This window comes from Giraffa tippelskirchi, chromosome 5 (assembly GCF_054371585.1).
Source record: "Giraffa tippelskirchi isolate mGirTip1 chromosome 5, T2T-mGirTip1v1.2.pri, whole genome shotgun sequence".
Taxonomy (NCBI): Eukaryota; Metazoa; Chordata; class Mammalia; order Artiodactyla; family Giraffidae; genus Giraffa; species Giraffa tippelskirchi.
In genome coordinates, this window is record NC_137279.1 from 111,638,293 (window position 1) to 111,658,775 (window position 20,483).

Genomic DNA, 20,483 nt, shown 5'->3' on the forward strand with positions numbered 1-20,483 from the left:
CAGAAAAATAAACTACCCAATCAAAAAATGGGCCAAAGAACTAAACAGATATTTCTCCAAAGAAGACATACAGATGGCTAACAAACACATGAAAAGATGCTCAACATCACTCATTATCAGAGAAATGCAACTCAAAACCACAATGAGGTACCATCTCATGCCAGTCAGAATGGCCGCTATCCAAAAGTCTACAAGAAATAAATGCTGGAGACAGTGTGGAGAAAAGGGAACCCTCTTACACCGTTGGTGGGAATGCAAATAGTACAGCCACTATGGAGAACAGTGTGAAGATTCCTTAAAAAACTGGAAATAGAACTGCCATATGACCCAGTAATCCCACTGCTGGGCATACACACCGAGGAAACCAGAATTGAAAGAGACACATGTACCCCAATGTTCATCGCAGCACTGTTTATAATAGCCAGGATGTGTAAGCAACCTAGATGTCCACCAGCAGACGAATGGATAAGAAAGCTGTAGTACATATACACAATGGAATATAACTCAGCCATTAACAAGAATACATTTGAATCAGTTGTAATGAGGTGGATGAAACTGGAGCCCATTATACAGAGTGAAGTAAGCCAGAAAGAAAAATACCAATACAGTATACTAACACATATATATGGAATTTGAAAGATGGTAACGATAACCCTATACGAGAGACAGCAAAAGAGACACAGATGCATAGAATAGTCTTTTGGACTCTGTGGGAGAATGTGAGGTTGGGACGATCTGAGAGAATAGCATTGAAACATGTATATTATCATATGTGAAACAGAACGCCAGTCCAGGCTCGATGCATGAGACAAGTGCTCAGGGCTGGTGCAATGGAATGACCCAGAGGGATGGAATGGGGAGGGAGGTGGGAAGGGGGTTCAGGAAGGGGAACACATGTAAACCTATGGCTGATTCATTTCAATGTATGGCAAAAACCACTACAATATTGTAAAGTAATTATACCCCAACTAAAATAAATAAATTAATAAAAAAAAAGTAAGAGCCACTGCAGCCAAACCTTTTTATACAGTAATTTGATTTTTAATCATATATATGTAGTATATATGATATAATAGGTTTTGTTGATGTTTTATTTATATATAAAACAGGTATATAATTAAATATATGTAGTTATCATTAAAAAAAAAATGAAAGAATAGGGATCCAGGAAGTTAAATGACTTTCCCAAAGCCACCCAATCCTGGTCTCTGGACTTTAATTCCTGTGCTATTTCTTTTACCCCACACTAAGCAGGCATGGCAGGGCCACAGGTGGCTCCATGTGGTCATAATGGTATTGTCTGAGACACAAACTATGCCATTGTCAGACTGGCTCCCTGACCCCAGCACACCAAGGAAGGAATGCTAAGTTAAAATATATGTTTGTGGTGGGGAGGGGCATTAGAAATGGGGTTCTGGTGAGCTAGGTAACAAGAATGAGTTGGGCTACTCAGGAATTCAAAAGAGATTTCCTATATTAAACAATTTCTGTTTTCAGAAAAAAATTGGAAAATACATAAACTAATCCAGTATGACGTGTTTGGGTCTGTCTTATATCTTAGTAGGGCTGAAACAATGAGCCTGAGTAGGTAAAGGGTAAAAGAGAGAATGTATTAATAGACAACTTTGTACCAACCAGGCTGATTCTCATGCTCTCCTGTTTCTGACAGCCAAGCATTATTCTGAACCTAGGGGCTGTGAACCTTAAATTCTGAAGCTTTCATGAAAGAGAGACCCTTCCAGTGCCCAGGGACTGAGGCTGGAAAATTATATCTGGGCTGAGCTAAGGAGGATTTTGTACTCACAAATGACTGGATGGAGTCCCACGCTGCCTTGGTGCTGTTGTCTGAGTTGTATCGCTGGATGCTCTTGGTCAAACCCTCAGACACGTATACTTTCAGCTGTATGGGGCACATTCCAGCAGAGGAAGCGTTGTAAAAAGCAGGCGAGTTCAAGGAACAGGGAATTTCTAATGCAGGCTAATAAAATAGTTCCATTTGCTCCTCCCTTCCAAATGATCTCTTCAGAACTAAGTCAGGGGAGGGAGCTTATATATAGGAAGAAATGCTGAGGATGGGATGGCATTGAAGGAAGTAACAAACAGCATTTTCTTGACCTTCCAAAACCCTGGGTTTACAAAGAAGGCAAAGGGCAAACCAAACATAGGTTCTCTTAGGCACTGAGACAGATATTCTTTACTGCCAGATGGATGGAGAAAAGTAAATAGGTAAATAGGGGGAAGATAAGCTTGATTTTTACTGTTCTTCCCATTCATCCTTCAAAGCACCACTCAAATACAATCACCTTCATAATTCTTTTTCTCCCCAATTACAATTAATCTCTTTTTTCTTCATCCTTCACTTTGACTCTAGCTCTATCATAGGACTTACTTGTGCCAACTTCTCCTCCCTACACCCCCCCCCCCACTCTTAGCAATCCAACAATGAATTGTGTTCTCTAGAACTTACCTTCTGTTCGTACAGAAAGAGCAGGATGGCCAAGGTCACCTCAGCAAGGAGGATAATCAGCAGCAGGATGAAGAACTGGGGCAAAGCAAAGAGATGCTCACAGCACTGAGCCCAGCTACTCCCCCACTCCCGCTCCACCCTGGGAGCATAAAGGCAGATCTCTATACACGGGCAGGAGTTCCCACCTACTCGAGCTTTCATAGGGTTTTTCATGTTTTGTGAGGAATATCTGTTCTTTTCCTACAACCAGAATTCAAGACTCTAGAGGGAAGATCAGGTGTCTTCCAGCTTTTCTCTCTTCTTCCCATTGCACCTATTGAGTTCCAGGTGTATAGTGAATATGGATTACCATTTGTTGAATCTGTGAAGCAGTTTTGGCATTAGCTAACTGAAACAGTTGGGCAAAAGACTAGTAAACTAAATCATGTGTCTTCAGAGTTTGGGGCCTAGTTCTTTCTGCAAGCAGAGGGCTATTTTGGGGTGGATGAAGGTGATAATAGAGGTTGAGAGGAGCCCTGTACAGACAGGGAGAAGAGGTGCTCTAATCATGATCTTCACTCATATTTATCTTCAATTTTAGATGCTTGTGCTAGTCACACCTAACAGCAAACAACTTTTCACTTTTTCATTTTCTTTCATTGTTTTACCCCAACACAAACTTTGATTACTTAAAACCTTTTCCCCAAGTCTATTATCTTCCATCTTTTGCCAATAGTCTGGAAACTATCTGAGAACAAGGACTTTCTTATTCTATCTTTTGACTCCAGTTTAACACGTAAAGGAAAGAAGATGAACCACATGACTTGAGGAAGAAGAAAGGTGATTGGGAACCTATGTTTATGGATAGAATGATGCATTATTATTGAGCTGTGTGTGGGCACACCAGAGAAATGAGAAACTCTTCTTTCATAGAGCTTATAGGCAAAGCCTAAGTCTAAAGGTGTTCCTGAGGCTAGTTAGCTGACAGGCAGAAAGTGAAAAGCTCTAGCATCTCTCACTTTAGACCTCAATGTCCTCAGCCTAGGCTCTCACCCAGCTGGGTCACTCACACTGTGGTGCAGCTAGTACAGATCTGAGATACATACGTATCCTCTGCCATCTTAGGAGGGTCACAATACTCAGAAGAATCTAGAGACTAGATTTTCCACCGGTTAGTGACTCTGAGTCAGATCCTGGAAATATATACTAGTGTGAGGAGGATTTAGGTAGATGGATGACACTTGATTTCAACCATATATAAAGAATAAATAAAAAGCTATGAATGTAAATTATAATGATAAGGGTCATACTTAACAGTGTAAAATAGGTACTAAGGAGGACAGTGATATCTTCTCTTATTTATCCCTCTCAGAAACAAAATACTATGGGCCTAGACAGACTGGACTGAGCTGAGGTGCCAACTTCATGTTCCAACAATTTCTTTGCACTAACAGATGAGCTACAAGAAAATGTCTTGCCTGTGGTTTCAGGCATCATGCCCACCTCCCCCACTTAGGCACCCCATCAGCTGTGAGAATCACTCACCGACATAAGCAGGCACTTATTCTCCTTGATGGATCCCATGCAGCCCAGGAAGGCAACCACCATGATGATGGAACCCACAATGACAAGCACATTGCCCAGCGTGAGAGAGGGGAGGTTATGGAAGAGTACTCCAAACTTGCTGTGGATCAGGAGGTAGATCCCTAAGCCCAAAATGCAGCAGCCACAGAACTGAAAAGAAGAATCACGTAACATTCTGAAATGCAAGGTGGTTCTTAAATATCTCTTCATACTCAGTTACTTGACATTAGAATCATTTTTTCCCATTGGCTCTAGCCAACAAACTCTTTACCCAGATTTCTCCAAGTGCCTAAAAAAAAGGTATCATCTCCTGTGGTGTCTCACACATACCTCATCCTATCCATATTAGATATCAAAAGGTCATTCCAATGGATAACACAGTATGTTCATGATTCAGATTCCTACTTCTTTTTCTAGATCTTCATGATTCAGATCCCTACTCCTTACTGGCTCTACTGCTTATATGTGGTCTTCCCTTTGTAAAGGGAATACACTGGCTGAGAAGTTCATCTTTCTTGGCAGAAAACTAGAGAAGCCAAACTTTTAAGAATCTTCTCATAGAAACATGAGTAACAACCCATCCTATGTCTGAAATTCAATTGCTAAATTTGATACAGTGAAAGTGTTAGTCTCTCTGTCGTGTCCAGCTCTTTGTGACCCCATGGATTATACACCGCAACCCCACCACCACCACCTCCCCCAGGCTCCTCTATCTATCCACAGAATTCTCCAGGCGAGAATACTGGAATGGGTTGTCATTCCCTTCTCCAGGGGATCTTCACGACATAGCAGGGATTGAACCCTGGTCTCCCGCATTGCAGGCAGATTCTTTACTGTCTGCGTCACCAGGGAAGTCTTAATATAGTGAAACCTCCCCAGAAAAGGGGACTTCCTTTTCCATCAGCTATTTTTTCCAAGGATTCAGGGTTGGGGTCAGGGGAGCAAGAAAAAAAGAGGCATTCAATACAGGGAGTGTAGAATTTTAGGTTTCTCACCCATAGATGTCAGCAGTGAGCAGCAATAGCCTAAAGCTCTCAGAGAAACAGCCTCACCAACCACACTGGTGTCTTTCAATTTTGCAGGCTTTTCTTACAGCAGGATGGGAAGAGGGGAGAAAATTATCATTGCCTTCTTCTTAGGATGGGTGTACTGCACATGACCTTTGCATGCATGAATTTCACTCCACATGAGACTCTTCAGGAGAGGAGAGAGAAGTAGAGTGTAGCTAGGAAGAAGTGAGCTTAACCATGCTGAGAAGAGACACACTTACCCAAAAGATCAAATTGAAGAAAAACAGGACATACTTCAGCAATTTCAAGCTACTCATGCCCATGCTTGAGATATTCTTGCCCTAAAAAGTAGAAGGAAGAAGAGAGGAAGTGAATGGCCTGATTCTGTTTCAAAATGGCACCAGAGATCAGAGGACACAAATATTCATGGTTCAAGGGTCTCCAGCATCACTGTGAGTTTGAGCTGTGAATCTTCTCTGGAAAGTTTCCCCAAACTTCTTGCTCTTTTAGTCTCTGAATTGAGGTACCAATTACCTCATCTTGGATACTCACTTTTGCTTCAGTTCAGCAAGCCAGGGTGGTTAACATTGAATTAAGCACTCTAGAAGTAAGTAGTAAAGCCATTCTTAGAGGAGGGTGAATTACAGTGAAACAAAGCAGGCATCTTGGGGATCAGGGATAATCTGGTCAATCATCTGGGGAGGTCAGTGACTTGATCCACCAGTTTCTTAAATACCCTGAGAGGCATATACACTCTACATTTGGTCTATGAACTTCTCAACATGAAAGTGGAGGGAGAATACCTATGTCTCAGTCATTCTTTTACCAAAGAAACATATATGGTATTTTCTGTTCTAGGTGCTGTGGGAGATACAACCATTACTAAGCAATAACTATCTTCCAGAGAATGTCAGTCTTACAGCAGAGATAAAACTGACCAACAAACATCCAGTGAAGAAATGAAAAGAGATTAGCAATGAGAGCTTGAATTTTTTAAAAATATAATTTCATTTTTCAGTAGAGGACATCAATATTCAAAGTCTGGTCCTCAATTCTAGAGATCCAGATACACAATTTTTAATTTTCTCTCAGAATTAATGAGGTTATATAGAGGGACTTATATTTAAAAATTGCACGTAAGACTGATATATAAAGCAGAATGTCAATTTGTTGTTTTTCTCCCAGTATAACTATGCCTTTTCTAGTTCATGGATTGCTTTTATAATCCATCATACTGTCCTTGCAGTATCAAGATGCCCAGAAATCAGATGATCTTAAGGGATAGTTCATTTAGGCCATAAATAAGCCTAAGGGTTTTATAGTATTTGGTCTTACATTCAGGGCTTCCCTTGGGGCTCAGTTGGTAAAGAATCAGCCTGCAATGCAGGAGAACTGGGTTTGATCCCTGGGTTGGGAAGATCCCCTGGAGAAGGGAAACACAACCCACTCCAGTATTCTGGCCTGGAGAATTTCATGGACTATAGTCCATGGGCTCGCAAAGAGTTGGACAAGACTGAGCAACTTTCACTTTTTTTCTTATATTCAGGCCTTTAATCTATTTTGCGCTTATTTTTGTGTGTCGTGTTAGGGAGTATGGAGATTCCTTAAAAAACTAAAATAGAACTGCCATATAACCCAGCAATCCCACTACTGGCATACACCTAGAAAAAATCATAATTCCAAAAGACACATGCACCCCAATGTTCACTGCCGCAGGATTACAATAGTCCGAACATGGCAGCAACCTAAATGTCCATCAGCAGAGGAATGAATTAAAAAGTTGCAGTACATATATACAACAGAATATTAGTCAGCCACAAAAAGGAATAAAACTGTAGAGATGTGGATGGACCTAGAGACTGTCAAACAGAATGAAGTAAGTCAGAAAGAGAAAAACAAATATCGTATATTAATGCATATATGTGGAATCTAGAAAAATGGTATAGATGATCTTATTTGCAAAGCAGAAACAGACACAGATGTAGGGGGCAAACATATGGGCACCAAGAGGGGAAAGGTGAGGGTGGGATGAATTGGGAGATTGGGACTGACATATATACAATATTTTTTTGCTTTTTTTAAAATTTATTTTTGAATATATATACACTATTAATACTATGTAGTGTATATAGAGAGAACCTACTGTATACCTCGGATAACTCTACTCAGAGCCTTGTGGTGACCTAAATGGGAAGGAAGTCCAAAAAGAGAGGATATACATATACATATATACATATATACATATATATGTATACACATAAAGCTCATTCATCTTGCTGTACAGTAGAAACTAATACAACATTTTAAAGTAACTATATTCCAATAAAAATTATTTTTCAAAAAGTGTGATGATTTACTACACAGACTTTAAAGTCAAATTTGATTTCAACTCTCACATGCACCACTAAACAAGTATGTGAGATTTGGAAACCTGCTTAACATTTCTAGTCATGATTTATTCCTATGTAAAATAGGATAATACTTATACCACTTCTTATACCTATAGAAGTGAAGATTAAATCATCTTATTACAGAGACTGATATGCAACCAGTACTCAGTAAGTGGAATCCATGCTTGTTAGCATGGATTTTAGTGTTTTCCAGGCCTCTAAATCAAGGGTTAGCTGCCCAAAAGGACTACACTCATTTGAATGTGTCCATTGGAATGTTACCTCCTTTATCAATACAGCTGAAAATCTTTGTATTTCCATAACATTTAGTGCTATTCTTTGGGATTTGATAGCCACAAACTGGAAACAATCTGTGATATTGTGATTTATAGGAAACATATTATGATGACTAAAATATATTTCTCATAAACATTTGTTCTTCATCCATAATTCCTGGCTCCCAGCTCCCAAACTCTTGGTAATTCACTGAGCAATAACAACCAGAACATTTTTTGATATATAGTATTTGGTCTCTCATCCTCAATTCCTGAAAATAATTCAGAATCATAAACTTATCTTGTTATTCACAACAAGCCCTTACTGCCACAACTGGTAATGTTAATGAAGGTGACTTATTTTTTATTGACCTATAGTTAATTTACAACATTGTTTTAGTTTTACATGTACTGCAAACTGATTTAGTTATGATATATGTATATATTTTTCAGTTTATTTTCCATTATTATAAGATATTGAGTAGAGTTCCCTATGCTAATAGTAAGTTCTTATTGTTTACCTATTCTATATATAGTAGTGTATACATGTTAATCCCAAACTACTAATTTATCTCTCTCCTTTGCCTGACTGTATCATATTAAGTGAAGTAAGTAAGACAGAGAAAGACAAATAACATTTCACTCTTACGTGAAATATTAAAAAAATGATATAAACTAACTTATTTACAAAGGAGAAACAGACTCATAGACATGGAAAACAAACTTTCCAAAGAATGTTAAAACTACCTCACAATTGCACTCATCTCACATGCTAGCAAAGTAATGCTCAAAATTCTACAAGCCAGACTTCAACAGTACATGAACCATGAACTTCCAGATGTTCAAGCTGGATTTAGAAAAGGCAGAGGAACCAGAGATCAAATTGCTAACATCTGTTGGATCATCGAAAAAGCAAGAGAGTTCCAGAAAAACATCTACTTTTGCTTTATTGACTACGCCAAACCCTTTGACTATGTGGATCACAACAAACTGTGGAAAATTCTGAAAGAGATGAGAAATACCAGACCACCTTACCTGCCTCCGGAGAAATCTGTATGCAGGTCAAAAAGCAACAGTTAAAACTGGACATGGAACAACAGACTGGTTCCAAGTTGAGAAAGGAGTACATCAAGGCTGTATATTGTCACCCTGCTTATTTAACTTATATGCAGAGTATATCATGCGAAATGCCAGGCTGAATGAAGCACAAGCTGGAATCAAGATTGCTGGGAGAAATATCAACAACCTCAGATATGTAGATGACACCATCAATATGGCAGAAAGCAAAGAAGAACTAAAGAGCCTCTTGATGAAAAGTGAAAGAGGAGAGTGAGAAAGTTGGCTTAAAGCTCAACATTCAGAAAATCAAGATCATGGCATCTGACCCCATCACTTGATGGCAAATAGATGGGGAAACAATGGAAATAGTGATAGATTTTATTTTCTTGGGCTCCAAAATCACTGCAGATGGTTACTGCAGCCATGAAATTAAAAGATGCTTGCTCCTTGGGAGAAAAGCTATGACCAACCTAGACAGCATAAGAAAAAGCAGAGACTTTAGTTTACCAGCAAAGGTCTGTCTAGTCAAAGCTATGGTTTTCCCAGTAGTCATGTATGGATGTGAGAATCGGACTATAAAGAAAGCAGAGCGCTGAAGAATTGATGCTTTCGAACTGAGGTGTTGGAGAAGACTCTTGAGAGTCCCTTGGAGAGCAAGGAGATTGAACCAGTCCATCCTCAAGGAAATCAGTACTGAATATTCATTGGAAGGACTGATGCTCAAGCTGAAACTCCAATACTTTGGCCACCTGATGTGAAGAACTGACTCATTGGAAGATACCTGGATGCTGGGAAAGATTGAAGGTGGGAGGAGAAGGGGACAACAGAGGATGAGATGGTTGGATGGCATCACTGATGCGATGGACATGAGTTTGAGCAAGCTCCAGGAGTTGGTGATGGACAGGGAAGCCTAGCGTGCTGCAGCCCGTGGGGTCGCAAAGAGTCAGACACGACTGAGTGACTGAACTGAACTGAGGTCCATTCAAGTTGCCACAAATGGCATTATTTCATTCTTTTTTGTGGCTGAGTAATATTCCATTGTATCCATGTGCCACATCTTCTTTATCCATTTGTCTGTTAATGGACACTTAGGTTGCTTCCATGTCCTGACTATCGTAAATAGTACTGCTAAGATCATTGAGGAGCATGTATCTTTTATGAAGGTGAACTTTGCAAAGCACCCAAGGATGGAGCCTAGTTGCCAGGAGAACCAACTGTGAATAGAGGATTGAAACTTACAGTCTCATTCTCTGATTTTCAAGGAGAGGAGAAGGGAATAGAGGTTGAATCAATCGCCAAGTGAGTTAGTCAATCATGTCTCCACAAAAAACAGAAAAGGAGTTCAGAAAGCTCCCACTTGGGGGAGAACCAAAACATTTTTATATGCTATCATTCTGGCTCCAAGCTTCATTTGGACAGAAAGTCCTTTTGTTAGGACTTCATCCTATGTATCTCTTCATCTGACATTACATATTGTTTGTATTAAAGCAGTAGTCTAGTGAGTAAATAGATTCTCCTGAGTTCTGTGAGCCCTTTGGGAAATTAGTTGAACCCAAGGATGGGGTTATGGGGACCTCTGACTTATAGCAAACAGGTAGGTCAGAAGTTTAGGTAATACTTGGACTTGGGGCTGGTATTTTAAGTGGAAGGAAGCCTTGTGGGACTGAGCCCTTTGCTCGTGGAATCTGATTCTATTTCTGGGTAGACAGTGTTAGAATTGAGTTGAATTATTGCACACTCTGCTGGTATCCAAGAATTGTTTGCTGGTTTGGAAAAGCTGCCACCCACATATATGTTGGAATCAGGTCCAGGAAGCTAATCTACAGCCTAAAGCTCTAAAAATAGGTGAATGGATGAATAAATGGTGGTAAAACTATATAATGGTATACTAATTGGCAATAAAAAGAAAGAACTGTTGATACATGTTAGAATGTAGGTGAATCTCCAAATGATTAAGGTGAGTGAAAGAAGTTGGCCAAAAAGGAGTACCTAATGTGTGATTAGAGTATATAAAAATTTAGAAAATGAAAACTATAAGAGCAGAAAGCAGATGAGTGATTCCCTAGGGAAGAGGAGTATGAGAGTGGGGGTAAATAAAGCAGGGAAGAACAGGAGGCAGGGATCACAAAAGACCATGCATAATCTTTTGTGAGTGGTGAATATATTTGTTACCTTGATTGTAGTGATGGTTGTTTTTTTTTTTAATTTTGAAGAAACCTTACAACTTCATTTTTCTTTATCTGTTTGGGTTTTTTTGTGTGTGTGTTGAAATATATTTGCTTTACAATGTTTATAGTCATGGTTTTATGTGTGTATATGTATGTCAAAAGGCCCTTCCTAATTTTCTCCTCTCCATCTGTTCAAGCAACATAGCAACATTCCGAGGCTAATACTTTAAAATCTAGCAAGTAATGTTGGATACGTTTCTCTGTGCTTCCTTCCTTTTCAATTGTTCAGTGGCTCTTTGCTGGAATTTGCCCCTTTCTTTTCCTCTGACCCCATAATTTGATTAGTTACTCATCATTCCAAGACTCAGCTCACTAGAATGTCAGCTCCTTGAGGGTAGGAGGTAGTTTATTCATCCTTGAATCCTCAAGTCTTAACACAGTAACTGATTACAGTAAAAAAAGTGAGATTGTTGAAAGAACAAATGACTGGAAATTTGCTCATTAATTCTGAATAATCTGGTGGAGTGGAATGAACATGACACTGTAGAGTGAGGAGCTTTGGACTTGAGATGTACTGTGCCACTAAACTAATCTTCTGGACATGAGAAAATAACTGACCCAGAAGGAGATTGGGCCAGGTGCCTCCTAGAGTCACCTCGTGTCCAATATCCTCAGATCCTATGACAGCTGCTTCAGCCCCTGTAATCTAATTGTCCTCAGAGCACCCACTAATGAGGTGCCCACAAACTGGGGGATATCCCCAATGATCCTTTCCTTCACAGACAGGAAAGAGAATCTCTTTCTCCTTCCCTGATTTTCCACGTAGTCTTGCACCGAATTAAAGGAGAAAAACTGTCCATTTTGTGTAGATTTTTAATACTTTTACTGTATTCAATGATAATCCCAGGTTTCACAGAAAGAGTACCACCTCTTTCTTCTTTCCTTTTTTCACTGTGGCTGGTCAGTTATAGAGTTACCACCCCTGCCAACCCCACTGGAAAAACTGACACCCTTCTGCAGTCAAAATCTGTGACTCATGTGGTCCTGTGAAGAAAGTCCCTGATGTCAGCTTCCAGGAAACCTCTGTGACTGAACTGCAGTTAGGTGTGATACCTCCCACACTCCACGTGGAGGCCAGGAAGGAAGTTCACTCTTTAGTTTTCTCCAAGAAAAGAGCTCTTGGGCTGAGAAACTGTTCCATTAATTTCTAGTTCAATCTCTCTTTTTCTCTGACCCATACTTATAGGTCATCTAATATAATCTCGAATCTAATCAAGCCAAGAAGTGGCTAAGGTCAGACAGGAGTCCCAAGAAAGTATCAGTTCTTGCTCTCCAGCCTTATCTGATTCAAGTTCAATTTGGATACACCCAAGACAGCTTTGGTGTTAGACTACTAGATTTATGAGATGTTAGTAAGTATTCCTAAAACAAAAAAGGCAAAACTATAGGGAGTGAGAGGAATCTATGGTCAACCATTTCAGAAGTGAGATTAAATAAAATAAAACATAAAACAATGAAGTTTTTTTTTTTTTCTGATCAACTTCTAAGAAAACCGTTATATACTAATGTACATTGTGGGTCTCTAAGAGAAATGTCTACTTATATAACTACAAACTTATTCATATATTACAGATTACTTATTAACAGCTCGGAGAATATTGCATTCCATGGAACATAGTTTGGCAAACTCTAGTACTGGACTTGGGTAGGTTTAGTTTTGAATTCTAACATTGGTGCTTACCAGAAGTATGGCCCTGGGCAATTTCCTTAACCTCTCTGACTTTCCCAATTTCTTCTTCTTTAAAATGGTGATACAATAATTCATACCTTATTAGCTAAATGAGATAATATTTCCTGGGTGGCTCAGTATCAGACTGCCTGGTTCAGCAAAAACTGAGGAAAGAGCAAATCTGGAACTTCCCTAACAGTCCATTCTTAAGGATGACTCTGAAATTTCTGCTAGATCTTGAGGAATAAAATACATTAGGTGCCAGAAGTCCTTTTAGTAATCCTTTGCCTGTTTCATTTTTTGTAAATATCTTTGTTTTAAGTTTTGTGTGCTCTTGTTAAAAAAAAAATTCAAATATAGAGAATACAAAAAAGGAAACATAAAATCTCTGCAACACCACATCCCAGAGATAACCACCTTTAATATTTTTGGTGAACATCTTCCCAGACATTTTTTAAATATACAGATCTATTTGACAATTTACATAGAAGAACATGGTATCCAGCAAGTAATTATTGGTTTCCCATTTATTCCTACAGAGAGTCTGTGATCTTTGATTCACCACTGGGGCCATAATTAATACAAGTTTTTTCTAAATAAGAGAGGAAATCTCTTCTCCATAAGTGCCCCCAAATTATGGCCCTCGTGACAAAATAAATTTAGATAAATGATATAGTTCATCAAACCCTGCAAAAGGCCGAGCTCTTCATAAATAAATTTTATTTATAAATTTAGCCCCACTTTTCATACAGGAAGTCCAAGGCTCAGACAGCTTATGTAACCAGCATAAGATCACCCAGCTAATAATCAACAAAGACAGGGCATAGGCCGAAGTCATCCTCTCAAGCCTACGTCCCTTCCATTGTCCCATGGTCTGGGTACTCATCTCCCATTTCACCATTCAACTCCCTCCCTTCAATGTGACGAACCTCCAGGAGGACTCTTTCCATTTTTTACAGTTTGAACCCCTGTGAGCAGTGGCTGAGGTAGGATGTGGGTTTGCAAGTATGTCTATTTATGGAGTAATAAACAGTTATAGGCAGAGGGGTGTTACTAAAATCAAATCAAATCCAACCATCAACTTTGTGCATTAATTTCTTTTCATGTCTATGTCACTTTTTCAAAAGAATGTGTCTGTCAGCTTTTCTTCCCTTAAATTGTGTTCTGGTGAAAATTTCCTTTCAAGGCTGCTCTCCAGGGAGAGGAATTGGTGATTTATAAAAGAGAGAAAGAAGGAAGAAGCAAAGAGAAGAGCAACAAATGAGGAACACAAATCCAGATGATCTTGGGGTCTCATTTTCCTCCATTTAGGAACTTAACAAGGTCATCACTCAACAGAAAAACCACAGATGGTCCTAGTGGCTGAGCTAAGACAGGACCTATATAACAAGGTGGCTCTCAAAACCGAAACAGTTACATAAAACAGCTACAACTGCTCCAGAGTCAGTGGACTAGTAGTTCTCTTTCCTTAGCATAAAATATGTAGAATTTTGATGCAGAGGGTCCCTGTCCTAGAGACTTGTCCCTGGTATGTTCAGCAAGCTATGTCCACAGTGGGCAAGACTCTCTGTGAGATAATGAAAGCTATTTCTATACGTATTCCTGTCAAAAGTTGGAATAGCCTGAATCTAGTCATGAGGAAACATCAGACAAACCAAAATAGAGAGACAATCTAGAAAATATCTGCCAGTAGTCTTCAAGAATACCAATGTCATGAAACAAAGAAAGACTCAAGAACCATTCCAGATAGAAGAAAATTACAGAGATGACACTTAAAAGCAATGTATGATCAGAGATTCCAATAGCAAAGAACAGCAATGCCAAAGAATGTTCAAACTACTGCACAATTGCACTCATTTCATGTGCTAGCAAGGTAATGCTCAAAATTCTTCAAGTTAGGCTTCAGCAGTACATGAACCAAGAACTTCCAGACGTACAAGCTGGATTTAGAAAAGACAGAGGAACCAGAGATCAAATTGTTAACATTCGTTGGTCATAGAGAAAGCAAGGGAATTCCAGAAAAACATCTACTTCTGCTTCCCTGACTATGCTAAAGCCTTTGACTGTGTGGATCACAACCAACTGTGGAAAATTCTTAAAGACCACCTGACCTGTCTCCTGAGAAATCTGTAAGCAGCTCAAGAAGCAACAGTTAGAACAGGACATGGAACAATAGACTGGTTCCAAATTGGGAAAGGAGTATGTCAAGGCTGTGTATTGTCACCCTACTTATTTAACTTATGTGCAGAGTACATCATGCGAAATGCCAAGCTAGATGAAGCACACGCTGGAATCAAGATTGCCGGGAGAAATATCAATAACCTCAGATACGCAGAGGACACCACTCTTATGGCAGAAATCAAAGAGGAACTAAAGAGCTTCATTATGAATGTGAAAGGAGAGCGAAAAAGCTAGCTTAAAACTCAACATTCAAAAAACTAAGATCATGGTATCCGGCCCCATTACTTAATGGCAAATAGATGAGGAAAACATGGAAGCAGTTACAGATTTTTTCTTGGACTCCAAAATCACTGTAGATGGTGACTGCAGCCGTGAAATTAAAAGACTCTTGCTCCTTGAAAGGAAAGCTGTGACAAACCTAGACAGCATATTAAGAAGCAGAGATACCACTTTGCCAACAAAGGTCCATATAGTCAGCTACGGTTTTTCCAGTAGTCATGTACAGATGTGAGAGTCGGATCATAAAGAAGGTTGAGCACAAAAGAACTGATGCTTTCAAATTATGTTGCTGGAGAAGACTCTGGAGAGTCGTTTGGGCTGCAAGGAGATCAAACCAGTCAATCTTAAAGGAAATCAACTCTGAATATTCACTGAAAGGACTGATGCTGAAGCTGAAGCTCCAATACCTTGACCAGCAACGTTTGGCCATAACTATGATGTATTTTCATTAGAAAAGACCCTGATGCTGGGAAAGATTGAGGGCAGGAGGAGAAGAGAGCAACAGAGGATAAAATAGTTGGATGGCATTACCAGCTCAATGAACATGAGTTTGAGCAAACTCTGGGAGATAGTGAAGGACAGGGGAGCCTGGTGTGCTGCAGCTTAAGGGGTCATAGAGAGTTGGACACAACTTAGCGACTGAACAACAACAATATAGAATATTAGTGGACCAAAAGGGAGAGGATAAATGTATACATATAGCTGATTCACTTCATTGTATAGCAGAAGCTAACACATCATTGTAAAACAATTAAACTCCAACAGGAAAAAAATAAAAAGAAAGAAAAAAAGAGTATTAGTGGGGCAACTGGGGGAATCTAATAAAATTTATGGAGTGGTAATAGTAGTATATCAGTGTTAAAATCCTGATTTTGATCATTGTAAAGTAGATATATAAGAAAAGGATTTTGTTTTTATGCACCCTAAACACTTAAGGGGGAAAGATTTCATGTCAGCGATTGCTCTCAAATGAGAAAACTGGAGAAAGATAAAGAAAATGTGATAAAATGTTAATATTTGAGAAATCTGAATGAAGGGTGTTCCAAAATTCTTGGTATTGTTTTTGTAACTTTTCTGTAAGTACAAATTTTTGTCAAAAAAAAAAGTTGAATATAAGTAAATGATCTAAGGAATTCTGATCTCGAAATCATTATAGTTTAAGCCCCTCGTGGTATAAATATTGAGATTCTACAATAGTTATTTTCAGAAGAATAAACCATGAGGTAATTCTTTATACCTCTAGTTGCTCCTGATATAGAATAAATATGAAGCCATGAGATCAAATTTACCTCGGCAAATTTTAAAACATGTGCAATATCAAAATCATTTCTCACCTTTATTTCTCCATCAAGTTCTGAAATATAAAATGTCAAAAAAGTTTGGCAAATTAAATATTTAACTTGCTAGCCTATTGATTTCAGATCTTTAGGATTTATAGTTAAGTTGTAGTCTCATGTCTGCTTATGTTAAAACGCACTGGAAATTTCTTTATGTGAACAAATCACACAGTTCAGTGATGCCTATTTAATAAATCTGAAAGAAAAGAGTGTAGTGTGGAGAAAAAAACATTTCTTAGAGAATCAAGAAACATTCTAGATAACTAGTTAAGTAATTTTGTGATTTTGAACAAGTTGCCTGACCTAAAAAATATGCAGATTGGAGTGTTATGGTAGCAAAACTGGTCTCTCACTATGAGTTGACATTTTATTTGAGCATTTATATAATCTCTAAGTTCCCTTTAAGTATCAACATTCTAACACTTGGAATATATCACATTTATTTTAAATTGTTATAGCAATGTATCCCTGTGGAGAAACAACTTTTGGCCATAGCTATGATGTATTGCGGAGAAGGCGATGGCACCCCACTCCAGTACTCTTGCCTGGAAAATCCCATGGATGGAGGAGCCTGGTGGGCTGCAGTCCATGGGGTCGCTAAGAGTCGGACATGACTGAGCGACTTCACTTTCACTTTTCACTTTCATGCACTGGAGAAGGAAACGGCTACCCACTCCAGTGTTCTTGCCTGGAGAATCCCAGGGATGGGGGAGCCTGGTGGGCTGCCGTCTGTGGGGTCGCACAGAGTCAGACACAACTGAAACGACTTAGCAGCAGCAGCATGATGTATTGATGCTACTGCTGCAGTGGGAACTCTACTGCAAAGTAGGAAATGAAGAGAGGACTTGCCTCTGTATCCCAATACAGAGATGCATGGCCTCCCCTCTGAGTGCCCACACACTCGCTTTGTAAATGCATTGTCTTCCTCTTTCTGAAAGCCTACTTCCAGACAACTTTCCCAAACTGACCACCCAGCCTCCAGTTGCAATCCTTTCATTCTGTGCCCCAGAGACCACCCTGGAGGCCCACTCTGCATGACCATCTAGTATCTCTGCATTTGTTTCAGTTCTCTGCACCTGATGTGGTAGCTGGGTCCTGGACCTTCCTGAAGCCAGGTATCCAGCCTCTAGGCCCAGGGTGATCTGCTCACACTGGACGCTCACTTGGTACAGGAAGTACTGTGTGCTGACTAATTCAGGAACATAAACCAAACCACTGCAAGTAAATCAACACAGCATTTCCGGAAACAGAAGCTCAAAGAAAGAGAATGGCTGTAACCTTGCAGGAAAGCTCCCCCTTCACTAAAATCTAGGGGGGAAACCTAGGTCAAGGAGGAAGAAATCTGCCTCTCTTCCTCATTTCAAGCCGTATTCCATCAGGTCTGTCAAGTGGATATTTCAGGCATAGCTCTGTCCATGGCTAGGCTTGGAACTCGCCTGGTTAGTGAGCTTGCCTTCTATTTTAGGTTCTGGAGTTCTAGAACCAAGTAGAAAAAATTTCCTACTTCTTGTGGTCCTGCAACCATGGCTTGTTATACTCCAGTCTCATTTGCTTACTCTCATTTCTAACATGCCTGGGTGTTCACATTTCTTTGAGTTTGTATATTCTGTTTGAAATGCTATTACCCCTAGTTCCCATAGCAAAATCATCCTTCCTTGAAAATGAACCTGAGCAATCATCTCTCCCAGGGAGTCTTGGGCACACTCCTAAACTCCTCCTACGTTTTGTGCACAGGATTGTTTTATTATAGAAAAGGTTATATTGTGTTATATTTGTATATTGCTGTGACTGTCCTCATGTTACTCTACAAATACCATATCAGTTATCCCTGTGTCTCCTGTGCTTAGCACAGGTATAGCCCCTGATCTGTTGCAAGGTAGGAGTGAGGAAGGTAAACAGACCTCATATGCTAGTTTGAAGCCCTCTGGACAGTCAAAAATCAATCTGAAGTCATAAGAAGCTAAAGACCAACAGACTTTGAGGTTTCCAGTATGTGTCTCTTGTCAATTACCAAGTGTGGGGTCACTTAGGTAGTAGTAGATGTGAAAGGTGAAAGGCTGGGCTTTGACTAATTCCTTGCTCATTTAAAGGTGTCTAATCCTCTTATTTCAAGGCTAAATACTCTTAATTGGCCCACACAGGAAACATCACAGGAAATCATGCTACAGTTCAGCCTCTGCTCTAATTTAACCACAGTTTCAAAATAGTGCAGATTCTAGTGGAGATTGAGAAAGAAAGACTTTGTTTAGCCAGCAGCTAAGATTCTGTTTTGTTTTGTTCAGTTCTGTTCCCTTGCAAGCATATCTGATATTTCTTATCTCCCAAGGGAGTTCCTTAAGGGCAAGACTGTTTGTAGGACAAATACGTTCCTTCTATTATCCCCCCAGCTCCCCACCTCCTGCCCCTACCAGGCATAGTACCTGGCCCTAGGATGTGCTTAACATCTGACTATTAAATGAATTCATTACAAAGTCTGGTCTTTATTTTGAAATTCAAAAGTCGATAGCCCCTGAGACGCTTATAGAATCTATAGCCCTTTGCCCCATTCCCATGCCTCATCATTAGGTGGATGAGTGTGTTTCTACAGAACTTTCCTTTCCATTCCCAGTATGATTCTTGCAGATCTTGGAAGGAGAAAGCTTTCATCTAGAGTTCCTTATGGTAATCTAACCCCCAACGACTATAGTGGTTACAGAAAGCCAGGACCAAAGCTTGGCTATCACTTTCTGAGTCCATAATACCACAGTCATTAGTTATGGGGCCTGAATTAGAAATCCTTGCAATATCGTTTTATTTTCCAAGTCATCCAGATTTGGTACACGTCATATTATATTTATCAATATTCTTGTTTTGAATACAAAGGGAAAGCATCAGATGCTCAGTTGTGTCTGACTCTTTGTGACCCTGTGGACTGTAGCCCGCCAGGCTCCTCTGTCCATGGAATTCTCCAGGCAAGAATACTGGAGTGGGTAGCCATTCCCTTCTCCAGGGGATCTTCCTGACCCAGGGATCAAACCCAGGTTTCTCACACTGCAGGTAGATTCTTTACCATCTGAGTCACCAGAGAAGCCCACTGAATACTAAGGATAAGTTTATTTGGGGGAATCCTGGGGATCACAGTGCTCTTCCTGCTCTTTTAAAACAACTAATCTAAGCAGCTCTTAGTGGTGTCTATCTATTACCTCTTGAAACACAGGTTCTGAGTGTGTCCTGTGTCCTTGACTCTGAGCTGGGTGTTAAGATTAATCACAGTCCTTCTGTTTAGTGTCTCTGAGGAATCACTAACTTTACTTTTGAAAATTTCTCAAATTAAGATCTGCATCTCCCAGCTGCCTTTTAGAATAGAATAGCTGTTGGTTCTCTGCTCACTTTTAAATTACAAGACCAATCTTCTGAAGACCAGATCAAATAGGATATCTTCCAGTTTCATTTCACACAAATGGCTCTAGTCAACAGTAATGACCAGACAGAGAAGTTCAAGTTCTGAAGCAATTTAAGCACAGGAAAGTCATGTCCCATCAAATAATTGGAACCCAGTTAATTGAAACTCTTTCTGGCCGGATTGCCTTGTGAGGGCCACTATGATCTTGCTGATAATTTTACTACCTGCAGTAAACATTTGCAAAAGCTTCAGGAAGGTTACAGTTTACTAGAGAGATACACAGAGACTCCTAAGAAGATATCCTAGCCCACATAATATGGTTCAGTTCTCTGCTTTCAAGCCAAACTAAAATGTCACCAATCTTACCTTTAAGCAGGCACTTATCCTCTCTCCTTTAGGCAGAATTGGTGATTATCAATGAAGGGCCAAGACAAGACTGGTAACACGGATGTCAGGGCTATTTGTGTAAAAGGAGAAGTGAAGGGGGAATAAATGTGATCACACTGTGACGACAGGAAGCCCAGATGAGGAGAGGGAGGAAGTGAGGCTGGGCCCGCCCTCTTTAACCTCAGAAATGCAATCCTTCCCCTGTGGCTTTTCAGACACCTTCTTTCACAGCTCACCCAAATATCTAAACCAGTTT

The 20,483-nt window shown here is 39.7% G+C and overlaps 1 protein-coding gene across 1 annotated transcript in view; it reads right to left on the reverse strand.

The window, feature by feature from the left end:
* Positions 1-20,307, reverse strand: part of CD53 (CD53 molecule) — a 36,894-nt gene extending 16,587 nt beyond the window's left edge. Inside the window, exons 1-5 of the mRNA XM_081492775.1 lie at positions 20,207-20,307; positions 5,301-5,381; positions 3,992-4,180; positions 2,468-2,542; positions 1,805-1,900 (exon numbers count right to left, since the gene is read on the reverse strand). Coding sequence (XP_081348901.1) covers positions 1,805-1,900; positions 2,468-2,542; positions 3,992-4,180; positions 5,301-5,363 — 423 coding nt within the window. The 5' untranslated portion in view covers positions 5,364-5,381; positions 20,207-20,307. The remainder of the gene's footprint in view (positions 1-1,804; positions 1,901-2,467; positions 2,543-3,991; positions 4,181-5,300; positions 5,382-20,206) is intronic.
* Positions 20,308-20,483: the final 176 nt, after the last annotated feature.